This window comes from Lissotriton helveticus, chromosome 10 (assembly GCF_964261635.1).
Source record: "Lissotriton helveticus chromosome 10, aLisHel1.1, whole genome shotgun sequence".
Taxonomy (NCBI): Eukaryota; Metazoa; Chordata; class Amphibia; order Caudata; family Salamandridae; genus Lissotriton; species Lissotriton helveticus.
The window spans coordinates 148,267,132-148,284,214 of NC_136071.1; the positions used below are offsets into that span (position 1 = coordinate 148,267,132).

General features: G+C 43.8%; 1 protein-coding gene across 2 annotated transcripts in view; it reads right to left on the reverse strand.

The window, feature by feature from the left end:
- MAD1L1 (mitotic arrest deficient 1 like 1) overlaps nt 1-17,083 on the reverse strand; it is a 2,576,418-nt gene that overhangs the window by 586,759 nt on the left and 1,972,576 nt on the right. For both annotated transcript variants that reach the window (XM_078664968.1, XM_078664969.1), the window contains exon 17: nt 13,036-13,226. In XM_078664968.1, the coding sequence (XP_078521094.1) occupies nt 13,036-13,226 (191 nt within the window). The remainder of the gene's footprint in view (nt 1-13,035; nt 13,227-17,083) is intronic.

Genomic DNA, 17,083 nt, shown 5'->3' on the forward strand with positions numbered 1-17,083 from the left:
TTGACGAGAGCATTCTGGAAAATAGTAGCAGAGAGGCATGAACATTACTGGCACACAATTACGCAAATAAGGTAACTTGGGCTGAGTGATTTGGAGGCGAGAGGAAGCTCTATGTTGGCAAGAATTCGGCCTTCCAAGAGTCAGACTGCAATGCAATGTCGTTATGCGAGTGGTCGACGCTAGTGAGTCCTCAAAGTGGCGATGTGTCTGCTTCAAAGGCGAATGTGTCAGTTCCAACCGGCCCAAAGCAGGAGGTGCATGGATTTTTGCAAAAGCAGCCAGAAAAACCACCTCCAAGGGGCCTGGACTGTATTGAAACCAATTGGCAGGGCAGAGCTCACAGGTGGCAGAGTCCAGAAGAAGCAGCAGGCTTGAATGAAGTCTTTGATATCCCTGAGTCTTCAGAAGAGAGGGCAAGCCAGCAAGCCCTTGGAGTCACTTGGTTCTGGGGATGGAGAGATTCAGGTCTAGAACTTCTCACCACCAGACAACGTGTAGCAGGCAGCGGGGCAGACACAGCATAGGAGGAGTCTAGCATATCCAGCAGAGTCCATCAGGGTGTCAGTCCTTTCAGCAGCACAGCAGTCTTTATTCTTGCCAGTGTGTCCTCAGGTCCAGGGTGGACTGAGTTGGTGGTGTTAGGGTTCCAGTACTTACACCCAGTTGTGCCTTTGAAGTGGGGGGAGACTTCAAGGAGAGTCCTTTGAAATACTCAAGGTCGCTGCCCTGGCTCTAGACTCACTACATGGGGGTATGCAGCCCTTTGTGTGGGTGACAGCTACAGCCCTATTCAGGTGCAAGTGTCGGCTCCTCCCTTCCATCTCGCCCAGGAAGATCCATCAGGAGCTGACTCATCCAGGAGTGAGCAGAGTGCCACCCAGGGGGAGGCAGGCGAAGACTCACCCAGTAGCAAGTAGAGCCCAACCCAGGGGAATGTAATTAACATGTGGTATCCCAACTGGTATAATTTAAAGACAATTAGTTAAGATATGTATATAACATTATCACAAGATTCACATCACATTTTTGGTTTTTCATATATGTGCTCGTGCCATCATATTTATTATAGGAATAGAAAAAAAGGGGGGAAGGAAACAATAAACAGGATAATTTGCAGTTATTACAGCACTGCAAGGTGCAGTGTAAGACAATTGTAGGTAACCCAAATTGTACTTGGTGCTCAGTGCGAGTGAGTGAAAGGCACAGTAGCAACACAAGTAACAATAATCAGCGACGGCGGCGCATTGTGACTGGTGATCAATATGTACAGTGAGTAAAAGACAATGTGGTTCCACATTTGTTTGGAATATTGACTTCAATAAGATTTTACAGGTATTGTTCTGGAACCATTTTGTCTGTAGCGCCTATGTTGGCGCTGAACGGTCGACGGCGTTTCGATCCCCTTTAAATCAGGATCATCATCAGGACTTGGGTTGGGTGCAGTGCTATGGCAGCGGTAGACTCGTGCCCGATCCTAGGTGTTGCGGAAGCGGCAGCCAAAGGAAAGAGCCAGGTCTGGTGGAGCATCCAGACGGCCAGGTATGTGGTCGATCGTTAGATCCGGCGGGAAGGCAGAGGCCCGATCCTCTAGGTGATCGGCGGTAGGAGAGTGAATCTCAGTAAGGCGAGGCACCCGAGTGGAATGAATCTGGCGTTGCCGAGGGGAAGGCAGGCAAAGCTTCACCCAGAAGAGGAGAGAGCCCGACCCAGAGGGAAGCAGGCGCAGGTTCACACAGAAGCAAGCAGAACCCAAACCAGAGGAAGGCAGGCCCGGACACACCCAGAGGCGAACAGAGCCCAACCCAGGGGGAGGCAGGCCTGGACTCACCCAGAAGTGCACAGCGCCCAACCCAGGGGGAAGCATGCGCAGGTTCACCCAGAAGCGAGCAGAGCCCAACCCAGGGGTGGCAGGCGGGGACTCACCCAGTAGCAAGAACAGCCCAACTCAGGGGAAGGCAAGTGCGGACTTACCCAGTAGCGGGCAGAGTCCAACCCAAAGGGAGAGAGGCACAGATTCACCCAGCAGAAAGCAATGCTCTACCCAGAGGGAGGCAGACGCAGACTCACCCAGCAGCGAGCAAAGCTCAACCCAGGAAGGGGCAGGTGCGGACTGATCCAGAAGCGAACAGAGCCCAACACAAAGGGAGGCAGGAGCGGATTCTCCCAGAAGCGTACAGAGCCCAAAACAGGGGGAGTTAGGTGCAGACTCACCCAGAAGCGAGCAGAGCCTAAACCAGGGGGAAGAAGGGGCGTACTCACACAGTAGTGTGCACAGCCCAACCAAGGGGGAGGCAGGCATGGACTGACCCAGAAGCGAGCAGAGCCCAAATCAGGGGGAGGCAGGCGCAGACTGACCCAAAAGCGAACAGAGCCCAACCAAGAGGAAGGCAGATGCGTTTTCTCCCTTGTAACGAACAGAACCCAACCCAGGGGGAGCAGGCGCAGACTACCCAGGAGTTGGCAGAGCCCAACACGGGGATGCAGGCGCAGACTCACCCAGGAGTGAGCAAAGCACAACCCAGGTTAAGGCAGGCGCAGACTCACCCAGTAGCGGGCAGAGCCCAATACAGGGGGAGGAAGGCGCGTACTGACCCTGAAGCGAACAGAGCCCAACCCAGTGGGAAGCAGGCACAGACTCACCCAGAAGAGAGCAGAGCCCAACCCAGGGGAGAATGGCGCAGACTCACCCAGTAGCAATAACAGACCAACCCGGGGAAGGCAGGCGCGGAATGACCCCGAAGCATACAAAGCAGAGCCCAACCCAGGGGGAGGGAGACGGGGAATCACCCAGTAGCAAGAACAGCCCAACCCAGGGGAAGGCAGGCGCGGACTCACCCAGTAGCGGGCTGAGCTCAACCCAGGGGGAGGCAGACGCAGATTCACCCAGTAGCGGGCAGAGCCCAATCAAGGGGGAGGCAGGCGTAGACTCACCCAGCAGCAAGCAAAGCTCAACCCAGGATGAGGCAGGTAGAGACTCATTCAGTAGCGAGCAGAGCCCAACCCTGGGGGAAGGAATGCGCAGACTCGCCCAGTAGCGGGCAGAACCCAACCCAGGGGGAGGCAGGCCCAGAATCACCCAGAGGCGAAAAGAGAACAACCAAGGGGGACGCAGGCTCGGACTCCCCCGGTAGCGAGCAGAGCCTAACCCAGGGGGAGGCAGACGTGGCTGTAGTATTCCATGTTAGAATTGTTATTGTACATTCCCACTGTAACATTCTCTGTGTGTTGAATAGAACAGTCTCTACTGGTATTCTGCTGAAGGTGGTTGTTCAAGCTGTCTCTCTCAATAAACCTATCAACCTCTATCTGGACTACTTGAGCCATTTACTACATAAATTTGGCGACGATCGGGATCTATGATCTAAAAAGTCTAGAGAAGAACCTCGCGTTCCTAAGGATTTCCTTTGAAAAAGTCAAGAGATAGAGACAGCGTTCACAGATCAAGAAAATTCAAGGTATTTTCTGTTTTTTTTTATTATGTGTATGGAGATTGCACCAGCGGCAGCCTGCTTTGCTTATGTGCTTTGATCGCACCAGCGGGAGCTGAACTTCAAACCCATTTTTTTTTCTTCATCTCTCTCTTCTTATTTTTTATACGGAGGAATATTGGATTTTACTAACATACTACCCCTTTTCCTGGCGAAAGCGCTTATTATTTGGTTTTAACCTTTCACCATTGCTCATCGCGCTACAATCTTGATTTGCATCTTTTAAAACTCACCGAAGTTTAGAACGCGCGCTGCTGCCCGTGCTTCGCCAACGCCTATCTGCAGTGAAGGGTCACTACACGCGTCATCTCCACAGCGTCATCACACGCATCACGTCCTTGCGTGTGCGTTTCAGCGGCCATCTTTGTTGCTCACCGTTTCCATAACAACAACTACGATCGTATCCTGGCTAACTAACTTGATATGCCGCTTATTTTCCTTCGTTTTCATCGGAGATCACGACATTTAACAGTACTATTTACCTATTTATTTAACATATAAACTTTAGTACATAAAAAAAAAAAGAAAAGACTTCTCTTTGGATACTCTCTGCTGCACTTCCTGCTCTTCTCCACAGACTACGGTGACTACTTTTATTATTTTAAACCTTGACATTTAAAAAGAAATTATAAATCTTCTTGATCTAAAATGTCAAATAACATTATTTCACCTGCACATTTTCTTCCTACAGCCGGAGATCCTAAAGTAGAATGGGATCTTTGGTATCCTACATTTTTGGCTTACGTAGATGTTATTGAGGAAGATGGTTGTTCTCCAAAGAGAAAATTAGCTTTACTAAAGAACTGTTTAGGTGGTGCAGGACTCAAAGAATTAGAAAACGTACCTCCTGTTGAAAATATTGGCGCTGGCGATTTAAATATTTTTGAAGTTGTCATAAAGCAATTAAGCACTAGATTTGGAAGAAAGATCAATACTGTAATGGAAAGATTTAAATTTTATTCCAGAGTGCAAAAAGAGGATGAATCTATAGAAAACTATGTAGCCGCATTGCGCACTTTGGCTGGGTCTTGTGCTTTTGAAACCATAAACTTTGAACAGGTCTTGAGAGATCAAATTATGATGCGCACAAAAAGTAAAAAAATCCAAGAACGTCTTTGGATGGGTACTGAGTCTTCTCTCAGTGCTGTGTTAAACATTGCCAAAGGTATTGAACAATCTGAACTATTTGTGAATGAAATCAGAAGTCAGGATGCCAAAAGTAAGGTAGTGATCCCTGAAGTATCATTGGTAAAAAATGTCACTAATTTTAAGAAGACTTCTGTTCCTCCCAGAAGGGATTTCTCTGGAAGAGAAAATAAATTTTCTGTAAAAAAATCCCAAATTATATGCTATAGATGTGGTGCAAACGATCACGTAGGTAATTACAGAGGTTGTCCTGCTTGGAACAAGATTTGCATAAAATGTAGAAGACCTGGTCATTTCAACAAAATGTGTAAATCTTCTCAAAAAGTAAATTTCTTGTCTTATGAAGAATGTGAAGACACTGAACAACCTTCTGAAATTAATACCTTGTTATGTGTTGGCGATTCAAAATGCAAAGGCTTTCCCACTGATATTATTAGTATCAATGGAAAGGATATACCTATGCTCATTGATTCCTGTGCATGGTACACTATCATTGGCAAAAATGTATTTAACCGATATTGGAACTCTACTAAATTATTACCACCAGATGTACATCCTGGCGGGTATACTGGTAAGAAAATCGATATTGAGGGGTACATGTGGGCTGAAATTAAGTTTAAAGACAGGACCACCAATGGAAAAGTTTATGTTGCTACTAAGGGGGCATCCATATTATGTTGGCCTCATCAACACGATCTGGGCATTAAACTTGATCCTAATGCTTCTCCCCCAGTATATGTGGTACCTCCTGAAAATGATTTTATTGTTCAATTGAAGAACAAGTTTTCATCCATTTTTACTGATGATTTAGGAGTTTTTCTAAACTTTAAGCACCGTATCATTCTCAAAGAATCAGCCATTCCCATTCGGCATAAAGTAAGAAATGTCCCATTGGCTTATCGTGACAAATTGAGGGGAATTTTGTCCGATCTGGTTGATAAGAAAATCATAGAGCCTGTTGAATCCTCCCCATGGGTTTCGCCAGTAGTTTTGTCCCTTAAGAGCAATGGCGAACTTCGTCTATGTGTTGACCTTCGGAGTTTAAACAAGGAGATCTGGATCGACAGACACCCTTTACCTCATATTCATGAGCTCATCTCCACTCTTTCAGGTGCATCTGTATTTTCCACGCTAGATTTAGCTAGTGCATATCACCAAGTGGTGTTGCATGAAGAATCCAAAATTTTAACAACCTTTATCACACCGGAAGGTATGTTTCAATATTGCCGAATGCCTTTCGGCTTAGCCAGTGCGGCTTCTGTCTTCCAAAGACTTATGAAAACTGTTTTGGAAGGTTGTTTGGGTGCCATCGCTTTTCAAGATGACATTCTTGTATATGGTAAAAACTATGAGGAGCATGATGAGAACCTAGAGAAAGTTTTAAAATGTGTTCAAGAAAAGGGTTTAACATTAAAATTGTCAAAGTGTAAATTTAGACAAAACAAAGTTGAATATCTAGGTCACGAGATTTCCTCCCAAGGTATCAAACCTAAGTTCAATCACATTCAGAGTATTTCAAAAGCACCAGCACCTTCGACTAAAGAACAATTAGTGTCATTTTTGGGACTGACTGAATTTTACAGTAAGTTTGTTCAGAATTATGCCTCAAAAGTTCATCCTTTAAGATCTTTGTTAAAAAAAGATGTAAAATTTGTTTGGAGCAATGACCAGCAATCTGCCTTTGACTTGCTGAAACAAGAAGTTGTGAATGCTCCTTTTCTTAGACCGTTCGACCTGGGTAAAGAATGCATTGTATGTGTTGATGCAAGTAATGTGGGTTTGGGTGCAGTGTTAATCCAGAGGATAAAGGTGATGAATATGTAGTTTCGTATGCTTCCAGAACCTTTCGAGGTTCTGAGTATAACTACTCTACCATTGAGAAAGAGCTTTTGGCATGCACTTGGGCTTGTGAGCATTTTAGACAGTTTATTTGGGGAACAAGGTTTTGGTTAAGGACTGACCACAAGCCTTTAATTAACATGTTGGCAGCTGGTGGTGGCAGAACCTTAACCGCGCGTTTGGCCCGCCTAGCTGCAAAATTGCAGGAATTTTAGTGTATAGTGGAGTATATCCCTGGTCGTTTGAATGTACATGCCGACTGCATGTCCAGGTTACCATTGGTCAATTCCATTAGTACTGACCAATCCGATTCAGATGTTATTTTTAACATGGATGACGTCAATGAATGTAACAGTGCAGGTCTGTCTAACGGCATATCCGAGATTAGCTGGAGGGAAGCTATGAGTAATGATACTTGTTTGTCTGATATTGTGGATTATTTACAACATGGTTGGCCCCAGGAAAGGTATTTATCTGGTGATATTCTTTCTTTCTTTAAAGTCAAGGATGAACTCATGTTTGATCATGGTTTTGTAATTAGAAGTGACAAAATTATTCCCCCTTGTACTTTGAGAGAAAAAATCATTTCTATGGCACATGAAGGCCATATGGGGATGTCCAGTACCAAGCGACGTATTCGTGAATTTTACTGGTGGCCTGGGATTGATAAAATGGTTGATAAATGGGTTAGTTCTTGTTCTCCTTGTGCAAAAAGCGACAAAACTGTCAAACCTTTGTCGACAGATATTTCTCCCATTGATTTTGTCACTTGTCCCTGGAAAAAATTAGGCATTGATATTATTGGACCTCTTGCTTTGTCCCCCAACAAAGATGTTTTTGCTTTAGTATTGATCGACTATTTCTCTAAATGGCCTGAACTTAAAGTTGGTTCTACACAAGTCATTCAATTCCTGGATGAAGTTTTTTGTAGGGAAGGGATTCCAGCTGAAGTTGTATCTGATAACAGTCCACAGTTTGTCAGTAGAGAATTTGGATCCTTCCTTGAAAGATGTGGCATTGTGCATAAAAGGGTGTCAAATTACAATCCCCAGGCCAATGGTCAGACGGAACGATTTAATAGGGTTATTAAGGAATCCATCCAGTTGGCCATTAAGAGTAATTTAGATTGGAAGAAAACTTTGCGTGCTACTTTATTGTCTTATCGAACCTCACCCAACTCCGTCACAGGTTTGTCTCCTTTTGAGATGCTTAGAGGCCGAAAGCCTGGTTCAAAACTTCTTCCTTGGTGGATGAAAATTAAATTCCCAGGTGAAACTTCTTTTGACACTGATAAAGTAAAAGACAGAGTTTTGAAATACCAAGAGAAATGAAAAGCAATTTTTTGTCCTTAAACAACCGTTGTAGGAAGATCAGAGTAGGTGATTTTGTGTGTGTTAAGTTTGGCAGGTCCGTTGGGAATAAATGGAACAAATGGTCTGATCCTTGCATGGTTACAGAAATTTTTTCTAAAGCAGTTCGTGTTGAAGGGGGTAAAGTATGGAATTTTAGAAGAGTGTCTCTATGTAAGAATTTGAGTTTGGAAGGGAGTCAACCATCTGCACCTTCCTCTAGTACCCATCTGTCCACTTCTGATAACATACCAAAGGATTCTGTTGTGGAAGGTCATGTGCCTTACTCCGCTATGCTAGACACTTTTACGTGTGAGAATCAAAATTTGAATGATTCTATTCCTGTAGTTAATACTTCTCATGAGGGTCAAAATTTGAATGATTCTATTCCTGTGGTCGATACTTCTCCTCAAAATGCTTTTCCCAGACTTGTTAATGAGGGTAATAATGGCAACACTATCTCTCAAGACACTGTTTCCCGAAACAATGATGTTACTGACTTAGTTTTAAGGAAGAGTTCTCGTGTTAGGCAGATTCCTGTGAAATTACATGATTACTTGTATTGAAGTTTTTTTTGTTTTTTTTTCTGCTCTTTTCTTTTATTCTGCATTTCTTTTGTTTTTTTTAGGGGGGAAGGTGTGTAGTATTCCATGTTAGAATTGTTATTGTACATTCCCACTGTAACATTCTCTGTGTGTTGAATAGAACAGTCTCTACTGGTATTCTGCTGAAGGTGGTTGTTCAAGCTGTCTCTCTCACTAAACCTATCAACCTCTATCTGGACTACTGGAGCCATTTACTACAGTGGCTTCACTCAGAAGCGAGCAGAGCCTAACCCAGGAGGAGGTAGGCGTGGCTTCACTCAGAAGCGAGCAGAGCCTAACCCAGGGGGATGCAGGCCCGGACTCACCCGGTAGCGAGCAGAGCCTAACCCAGGGGGAGGCAGGCGTGGCTTCACTCAGAAGCGGGCAGAGCCCAACCCAGGAGGAGGCAGGCGCAGGTTCACCCAGAAGCTAGCAGAGCCCAACCCAGGGAAGGCAGGATCGGCCTCACCCAGAAGCTAAACCTCCACAGTTAAATAATTCTGTCCAATCCGATAGACATTTGTAACAGTACAGCCCAGGCATCGTTATGCATTATTTTGTTAGTTCTAGTCAAATTTACATCAAGATGATTATTATGTAGATGGGCTGCCATGGCACATAATGTCCAATTTCTTGATTTTTACTAATTAGTGACACCAATCTTTGTGCAGATGTACAGTAATGCAACTTCTTAATGGCATCAGAAGCCCATTCACAGTGACCTACTTATACATGAGCTCCGCTGTGCTGTGATTGGCTGCTGCATATCTGGCACCAAGGAGAAGACCTACACACACTCATTCGGGGATGCTCTCTTTCAGAAACGGCTATTTACGTCGCCCCCATAGCAGTAGGGTAGCGTGATGTGTCTTTAATTGTGTCTTTAATTGCCGCTGAACGGCTTTCATAAAAGCAACATCAGGTGAAAAATAAACAACAATGACCTCAGAAATAACAAGGCACTTGATTTCAGCAAGCATGGCAGCGCAATGTTATGCATGCTCACACAACCCGTGTGCTAATTAGTAGCTGTCTGAAAATGCTCATTAGCGTGGATTCCTTCCGTTCCTTTTAGAGTCAGCCAGGACTGTGAGATTCCCTCACACGCCGGCTTCCTACAGTCATGAAGGTACAGACTCACTTGGACACATGCATGCTCCAGCATTGATATCACGAGTATTCAGGGCTTTAAGTGGGATGAAAAAACTGGGGTATCTCTCAAAAGGGCGTGGCTGATGTAATAAAGGGCATGGCTTAAAAACACTCAAGCTAACAATCTGTGCTGAGCATAGTGTGCCGCCCGACTGGTATTTCGCAGCTTCTGCCATTGCATCCAGATATAGAATTCAAGTAACATTACACCTACATGAAGTCAGGACTATTGGCTTTGCCAATGGCTGTTAACACCTTCGAGTCTCATGACTAGCTCAGCTCGTCATGAGCCACGGTGCTCGTGTGCTCATGACGAGCTGAGCTCGTCATGACCATTAGAACGCTCGCGTGCTGGGCAAATTCCCCTGCTGTGCGAACGTTCTAAAGAAACGGGTGTGGTCATGACGAGCTCAGCTTGTCATGAGCACACGAGCACCGTGGCTCATGACGAGCTGACCTCCTCATGAGCACGGGGGCGCTGTGCGCGCCCCGCCCTCAAGCACAGCAGGGGAATTTGCCCAGCTGTGAATGGGTTAACTGCAAAGGATAAATAAGATACAGCTATGGTTTTGTTGTATTGAATACAAAATGCTTCAGTTCTGAAATGATGACTGTGAAAGAACTGTAAGGAGTCTCTCTGAAGTTGCATCAAAGGCAGTGAAGGGTGGCACCGCTGCAGAGTGGAGTTTTTTTTTTTTACCTTGAGAGTGAGGGCAAAAATGGAGAGCCCGATAGGGACCCGTCTCAGCACCTGCTTTTTAGGACCCGGCCCGTTTAAAGCCCTGGGAGTATTGTTCCATGTTGGTCACAACACACAATCATCTATGGAAACACAGGGAAGTCCTTCCAATTAAGCTTGGCTGTTCCAAGCATTGGTTGAGAGATCAATCATAAAAGACAGAGCGGTTTGGGGGTGAATGCAGAGGTAGGGAAATGCGTCCTCTTATTAAATACATCTCCCCAGAAGGTATAAGCTTCCTACTCAACAAAATCAAGTTGACAAAAGCGGACGTACAGGCGGCCATGGAGGAAACCAGCAGGAATCGTAAATCCGTGGAATTTGGCCAACCTTCTTGCTACAGGAGCTTTGGCTCTTTAGCCAACATCCAACCTGGACCTTCCCAAGAAGGTTCAGACAAGGTCCTTATGGGATCTTTATAAAACTCACTGAACGTGGGGCTGAAAGGAGCAAAATATACTCCGATCCTCAGATGCATGAAATTACAACATTTCTAAAGACAAATTCATACACCAGGACCTTGTTGGGTCTCAAACTCCATAATTTCCATGTTAGATGAATGGCAGACATCTTTAAAAAAAGTAGACCGTTCAAGATCCTGCCACCTATAGGGTAGAAGAGTTTTGGGACAGTGAAGCAAAGATCTTTGAAAAGTTCCTGTTACACTGTCTAGTGACAGGTTTGAAAAACAAAACCATACACCAAGCACGCAGGCTGGCTGTCAAGCTAAAATGAGAGCATTGGCTATTTTCTTGCCTTCCAGTATACCACAAAGACTCCCACAAGCATTACTAATGGTCAGCTGGCTACTTCCGTGACACATTAGACACAGGAGCAAGTTAAGTGTGACCGAGGGCCTCTTAGCTTCTGAAAAGAGTGCATGGACTTTGTTTCCACATGGACACATATGAGTGTTAGGGATACATGCCCGCTGATGAATACAATGCAGATTAGACTTAAGGCGGGGTTGTGCCACAGCCCCTATTCTTTTTATTTTATCTTTGCATGGATTATTATAGATGTTTCCTGGTGTCCTGTGCTTTCTCTCGATGGTGTAAGAAAAGCGTGTAAATCTTAATTTTAGATAGCATTCTTATTGGCCTATAAAGGCAATTAGAATCATTATCACTTTTCAGCTAGAATGAAAACAAATTAACAAAACTAAGCCCCAAGTGATATTCTATGGGAATAAGTGCATGAAATGTGTGTAGGCATTTGATTAAAAAATAAAAAATATCAGTGGTCGACAAACATTTGTATCTCTGACGGCTGACTTGGATGACCTAGAATCGGGATTAGGCAGCGTGGTAGTAAAAGTAAATTTTGGAAAAGGGACCCGTTTCTTCCAGGAGAGACTGAAGCATGCTATCCACTGGAGTGTTCATCTTTTTGTCGACAGCATGATTCAGTAACTTTATAATGCTTGGGCTTTAAACTATTGTTGAGTGGAAATGGAAGCAAATGTCTTACTTTATCTCTAAGCACTAAACTTAAAAAATATATATATATTACAGACGTTTATTGGCTCAATTAACTACTTACGATACCAAAACAACAGTCTTGTCTTCCGTTCTTGTAGTACTAAGACACTGTTTCAAGTCCTGAACTTTTCACTACAAATCATTGGTATCAGGTGTATATCATTGCTCTCGGGTGTATCAGTGTAATTAATTTAATGGATACAAACCAATACTTCTACACCCAGAATGACTGTTTTATTGTCTGCAAGTCTCAATGATTCAATTTTCCGAAACAAACTTCATTAGTTTTCTACTCTCTTAAAATAACCAAATCTCCCTGTTTCAAATATTCTAAAATATATAAAGAAAAGCTTCTTCTAAGTGAAAGTTAATAATGAATATGAACCGGCAGAAAAGTCGACAGGAGCAATGACTGGATTCTGAATTATTTTAACAACAGTCCTTAGGTAATGATTTTGATCCTAATTTCTTTATACTGGCTTCACTGAATTACTAAATTAACTAAATACCATTTAACTACCACAACTATCCATCGATTAGTAAGAAACAGACAAATCATGCTTCAATTTACACAGGTCACCAGTAGTTTTTCACTGACCACAATGTAATACCATTCCAATAAAGATTTCTAAAAACTGTATATAGTTTATGGTGGCAGGGTCAAGGGCTGAGGGATCCTTGTTGGGGTAAGATGGGAGGAGAAGCTGGCATCCATCAGACAAGAGAACAGAAAATGGTACTCTGCTGTCTGTATACCTCTTGACATCACACACATGCCTTTCACAGCTGAGGCACAGAAGATCCTTATGAAGCGCTGAAACAAACTCTGCAGTCGTATTTTAGCCGTCTCACCGGCAACAGCAAATGAGGACAACCATAAAAGGATGAAGGACACAAAACATGCACCTATTCCAAGGCATCATACTAAGTGGCAAGAGGAGAGAAGGTGACCTCTGGTCAGGAGGGGGGATCCAACTGAATATGGACACACTGCCTTTTGGAAATACATATTGCGGCAGTGTGCATGGCCCTCCTATCAACTACTAAGGCCGATTCATTTAGAGTGAGGCAAAACCACTCAAGTGGAAAAACCCTTTTTATCAGGAACTAATCGCTAATCTTTCCACTCTAATGGAAAATGTGCTCTGTTGAGCTTCTGAGACATTACTTGATGTGACTCAGAGAGGACGCAATTGTGGTGGCGCGGAAGACGTGGCGCTCAAGGGAGGGGGCAGCGATGGGAAGTCGAGGCTGTACCTTAAAAAGCAGACTGTCGTCCTTCTGCTCGGCATACATCGAGGTGAGGCGGTACTGGTTCTCGGTGGTGATATCGATCTGGTACCCCGTCAGCATGTAGCACACCGTCCGGAACTCGTGGATCTTCTTCTGAAACACCTCCTTGAGCCTCTGGTTCTTGAGTTCCGCGCTTTCCACTTGTTTCTTCAAATCTATGTTTTTGGATAGAAGTGAAATAAATCCCTTTTGAGCATGGATAGAGTGGGGAATAACTAGGCATGCAGTTCATTCAGGTTGCTTGTCTAGTAAAAAAAAAACACAAACATGAAAAAGGTTGATTTAGCGGGCGGGACATCAGGAACCCAGGAGGCCACCCTGAAAATATTGGAACATCCACCTACTGACTGGCCTGCTGCACTACAGCCTTAGTAGAGTAACCTGCCCAAGTCACCCTTCCCCATGCATCCAAAGTTCTCATGTGGTATAATAATGCTCCCCCATCAGTCAGTCTAATATTTTTGAACTGCATTACTTGAGATTTTGGGCCTTGTAATATCACTAACCCTATATATAAGCCTGGGCCCTAGAAGCCCCTGCATGCAAAGTAATGTTGACTAAAAGCAAGCAGAGGCTAACTGTGCCCCTTCGGACTTGGGTCCAGGTAGCAGCTTTCTGTCTCCTTTAGAGAATTATTTTGTCTATTTCATATCTTTAGGATTCCCACAATAATTTCTACCTCTGCTGATAATATTACAGTGCCATTGCCCTCATCAGGAGGCCACAGCAGCCTACACCACCCATTGCCTCTGCTAGCACTATCAATGAGAGTACCAAACCAGCTACGACCCATTACACTCCTACAAGTGTGACAGTTCAGACTATTCCAGACCCCCAAAGCTATAAGATTAGCATGGGCGGTATTAGTCATTTTTAACGTATATTGAATTAGTAAACAACTGTTGTTATGCTCACTGTAAGTCAGACAAACAGCACCACCATGTGGCAGACTGTCATAAGTGCCTGTGCTGCCAATTAATGGCCGGTGCCGAGCACCGGGAACCACCAGCTCAAATTAAGCCCTGCTATATTAGAAGATAGGTTCAAGCACTCTACAAAATATATTAGGAAGCAGTGAGTAATCTTCCTATTGGGTCCTATTACATTTATTATTGCAGATGATTTATGTCATAACACACTCCTAAGCAGAATATAACACATGGGAGCCTGGTATCCCTGTATAAACGTCCATCTCTAATTCCCTGATCACAGGCGACTTCTGACGTCTCCAGTCACCTGCAATAACAAAATGTCGCAGCTGCACAACTGCAATAATTACAGGCGAGTTGTGGTGTCAAGCCAGCGGTCAAGGTGAAAGGCAGGTCACAGAGCATCATTGCAGCTGAAGCTTAAGCAAAGCAGCTAAAACAGAAATTGGCTTTGCATTCTTCGGATCTTTTTTCCTCAATGGACCAGTGATGAGTAGTACGCAGATATTTATAGCAACATGTTTATTTTTCCGCGCTAAAGTGCATTGAAAGAATATCACAATAGCTCTCCATTTATCTGCCTGCCCTTTGTTAGCCCCATCATTTTCTTTTATCTGACTTACATTAAACAATATCTTTTTTGAACAAATTACCTGCACTTCTTTTTCATATGATAAATTTCACACTAGATTGTGCTTTCACTCTTCCTTTTTTTTTAACCCACCTTTGGAGGAATTTGTGTGATATAGACAGTCACGATATTACAGGAGTAAACATTGCTTACAAATTTTGCATGCAAATGGGTAATTATTTAGTTTATACTCAAAGCAATAATAAATCACAAACCGTAGCACCCAAAAAAAAAAAACACAACTGAGAGTTTGATTCTATGCGGTGTGGTAAATATTATAATAAACTTATGAAGAAACAGGGTCAAAGCTTGTAAAGGTTCCAGCACCAGACGTCACTACCAAGCAGGCCTGTTTAATTGATTCCTAAACTCGGTGCATTGGGTTTGGGATGTGACCCACATACATCCCACTCTGGCTGAATAGGTCCACCGTTACCAAACTCTAAACTGACCCTGCTCTCGAGAAGCGTGTATTCTTATTTATATAACCAGTGTAGTAGAATTTGCATTGATCAATACAAGCAAATATCACAAACAGAAAGACTTCACAGACAGAAATATTAAGCAGTCATGTGTCTTGATTATAGTTGTATCTAATCCTTTATTGAAACTCAATTATCCTCCTTTTTCTTTTTTTTTAAAACCACTACACAATTGATTTGCCGCCAACGCGTTTCATCCCTCTTGGGACTTCTTCAGGGCTAGAGGCAATTACAAAACACTATTTACAATATGTACACGTTAAAAACATTGAATTAATTACAAATATACAGTTAAACATCTAATACAAGATTGTCTATAATCAAAACACATGACTGCTTAATATTTCTGTCTTGGAAGTCTTTCCGTTTGTGATATTTGCTTTTATTTATCAATGCAAATTATACTACACTGGTTATACAAATAAGAATTCACGCTTCTCGAGTGCAGGGTCAGATTAGAGTTTGGTCAATATAATAAGGTGGTGTCCGCAGGTGGCTGTCAAGACATAGGACCTCCTACCTGCTCATGACAGTCCTGTGGGTGTACCGGGGTTGAACATGTGTTGAGGAGCACACTGACAGGGGGCGGGGGAGGAATGGAAGGGAGGAGTGTGTTGCTGAATGTATGCTGGGCTACAGTGGTCAGGTGGTGTTGCTAGGGTTGCATCCTAGGTGGCTGCTATTGAGAGCTTTCGCAGACCCCGTATTTCCTATCGGCCAGTGGCCCACTATATTCTACCAGTGTGAAACTCCTGGAAGTGACAAGGCTTTCCAATGCATTGTGATAGTGCACCGGCTAATAATAAGTTGAGGTAAATAAAGAGGCTGGTCGCTCCTCCCACCTTCTGACTTTTATAAAAGACTACTAGGCACCCTTTAAGGAGGGAGAGGTCTAGGCGTCCTTTAGCATGGGTGAAGCCCATACACATCTCATCCCAAAAGGACCGGACAATAGGGCAATCCCAGAACATATAGAGGACATACACCTTGGGGGTGTGACAGGAAGGGAAGTTGGGCGACACGGCGAGGTAAATTTAGCGAAGTTTGGCCGGCGTTAAATATGCTCTGTGTAATATGTTATGCTGTACGTATTGAAATTGTGCATTACGCGAGACCTTGCGTATCTATGAGTGCTCTGGACCATTTCTTTAGGGAGAGGCCTAATTCTTGTTCCCACTTCTGCCAGATATGGGCTAGTATGCCTTGGGTCTCATCTGGTATGAAGCTTTCATTCTTCATGTCTCGAAGTATATTATCTGATTTATATAAAATGAAAGAGAACACAAAGGATATAATCAGGTTGAAGGAAGTGTGGTTGTGTGACCGTGTGTTATAGGGAATAAACCTGTGCTGTACATTTTAGGGAGGTTACTCCGCAGTTCAATGACCTTATAAAGGAACTCTGCCTGCAGCCTCGTTCGTCCACAGTGTCACATAAATCTTCTGTGATTTGCAATATTCCTATAATGTACAGCAGTGGTACTTTGGCCGATAAGTGATGTCTCTAATAGCTTATAATAATGTATTAAAGATATTTAGTGACACAACATTGAACACAAAGCAGTCGGCAACATACGTTTTGCACTAGAAAGAAGGATTGTGTGTGGCCGCTGAATGTGGTGTGACAAACTAAAGTATACAAAAACGTGATGGATGGAATGCATTAATTAATCTCAGCCATGGGTAATTACTAAGGCCACATCCTAATCTATTGTTTTTTTGCACAACATGTCACCTCAGTTTGGACCTAGCTCTATGCAAATTAGTCTTGACCCTGCTCCAGTCGGACCACTCCAGGCCCAACTGCCAAGCCAGGTAGTCCCTGAACCAGAACACAAGCAACTTGCCCTAGTTATGGGCTCATCAGCCGGGTACAGCTTGGTTCCAGTAATAAAGTGTGCAATGGACCAGACCTGGTCATACCCGTCCCACTTAAGGCAACAAACTAAAGTATATAAAAAAGTGATTGA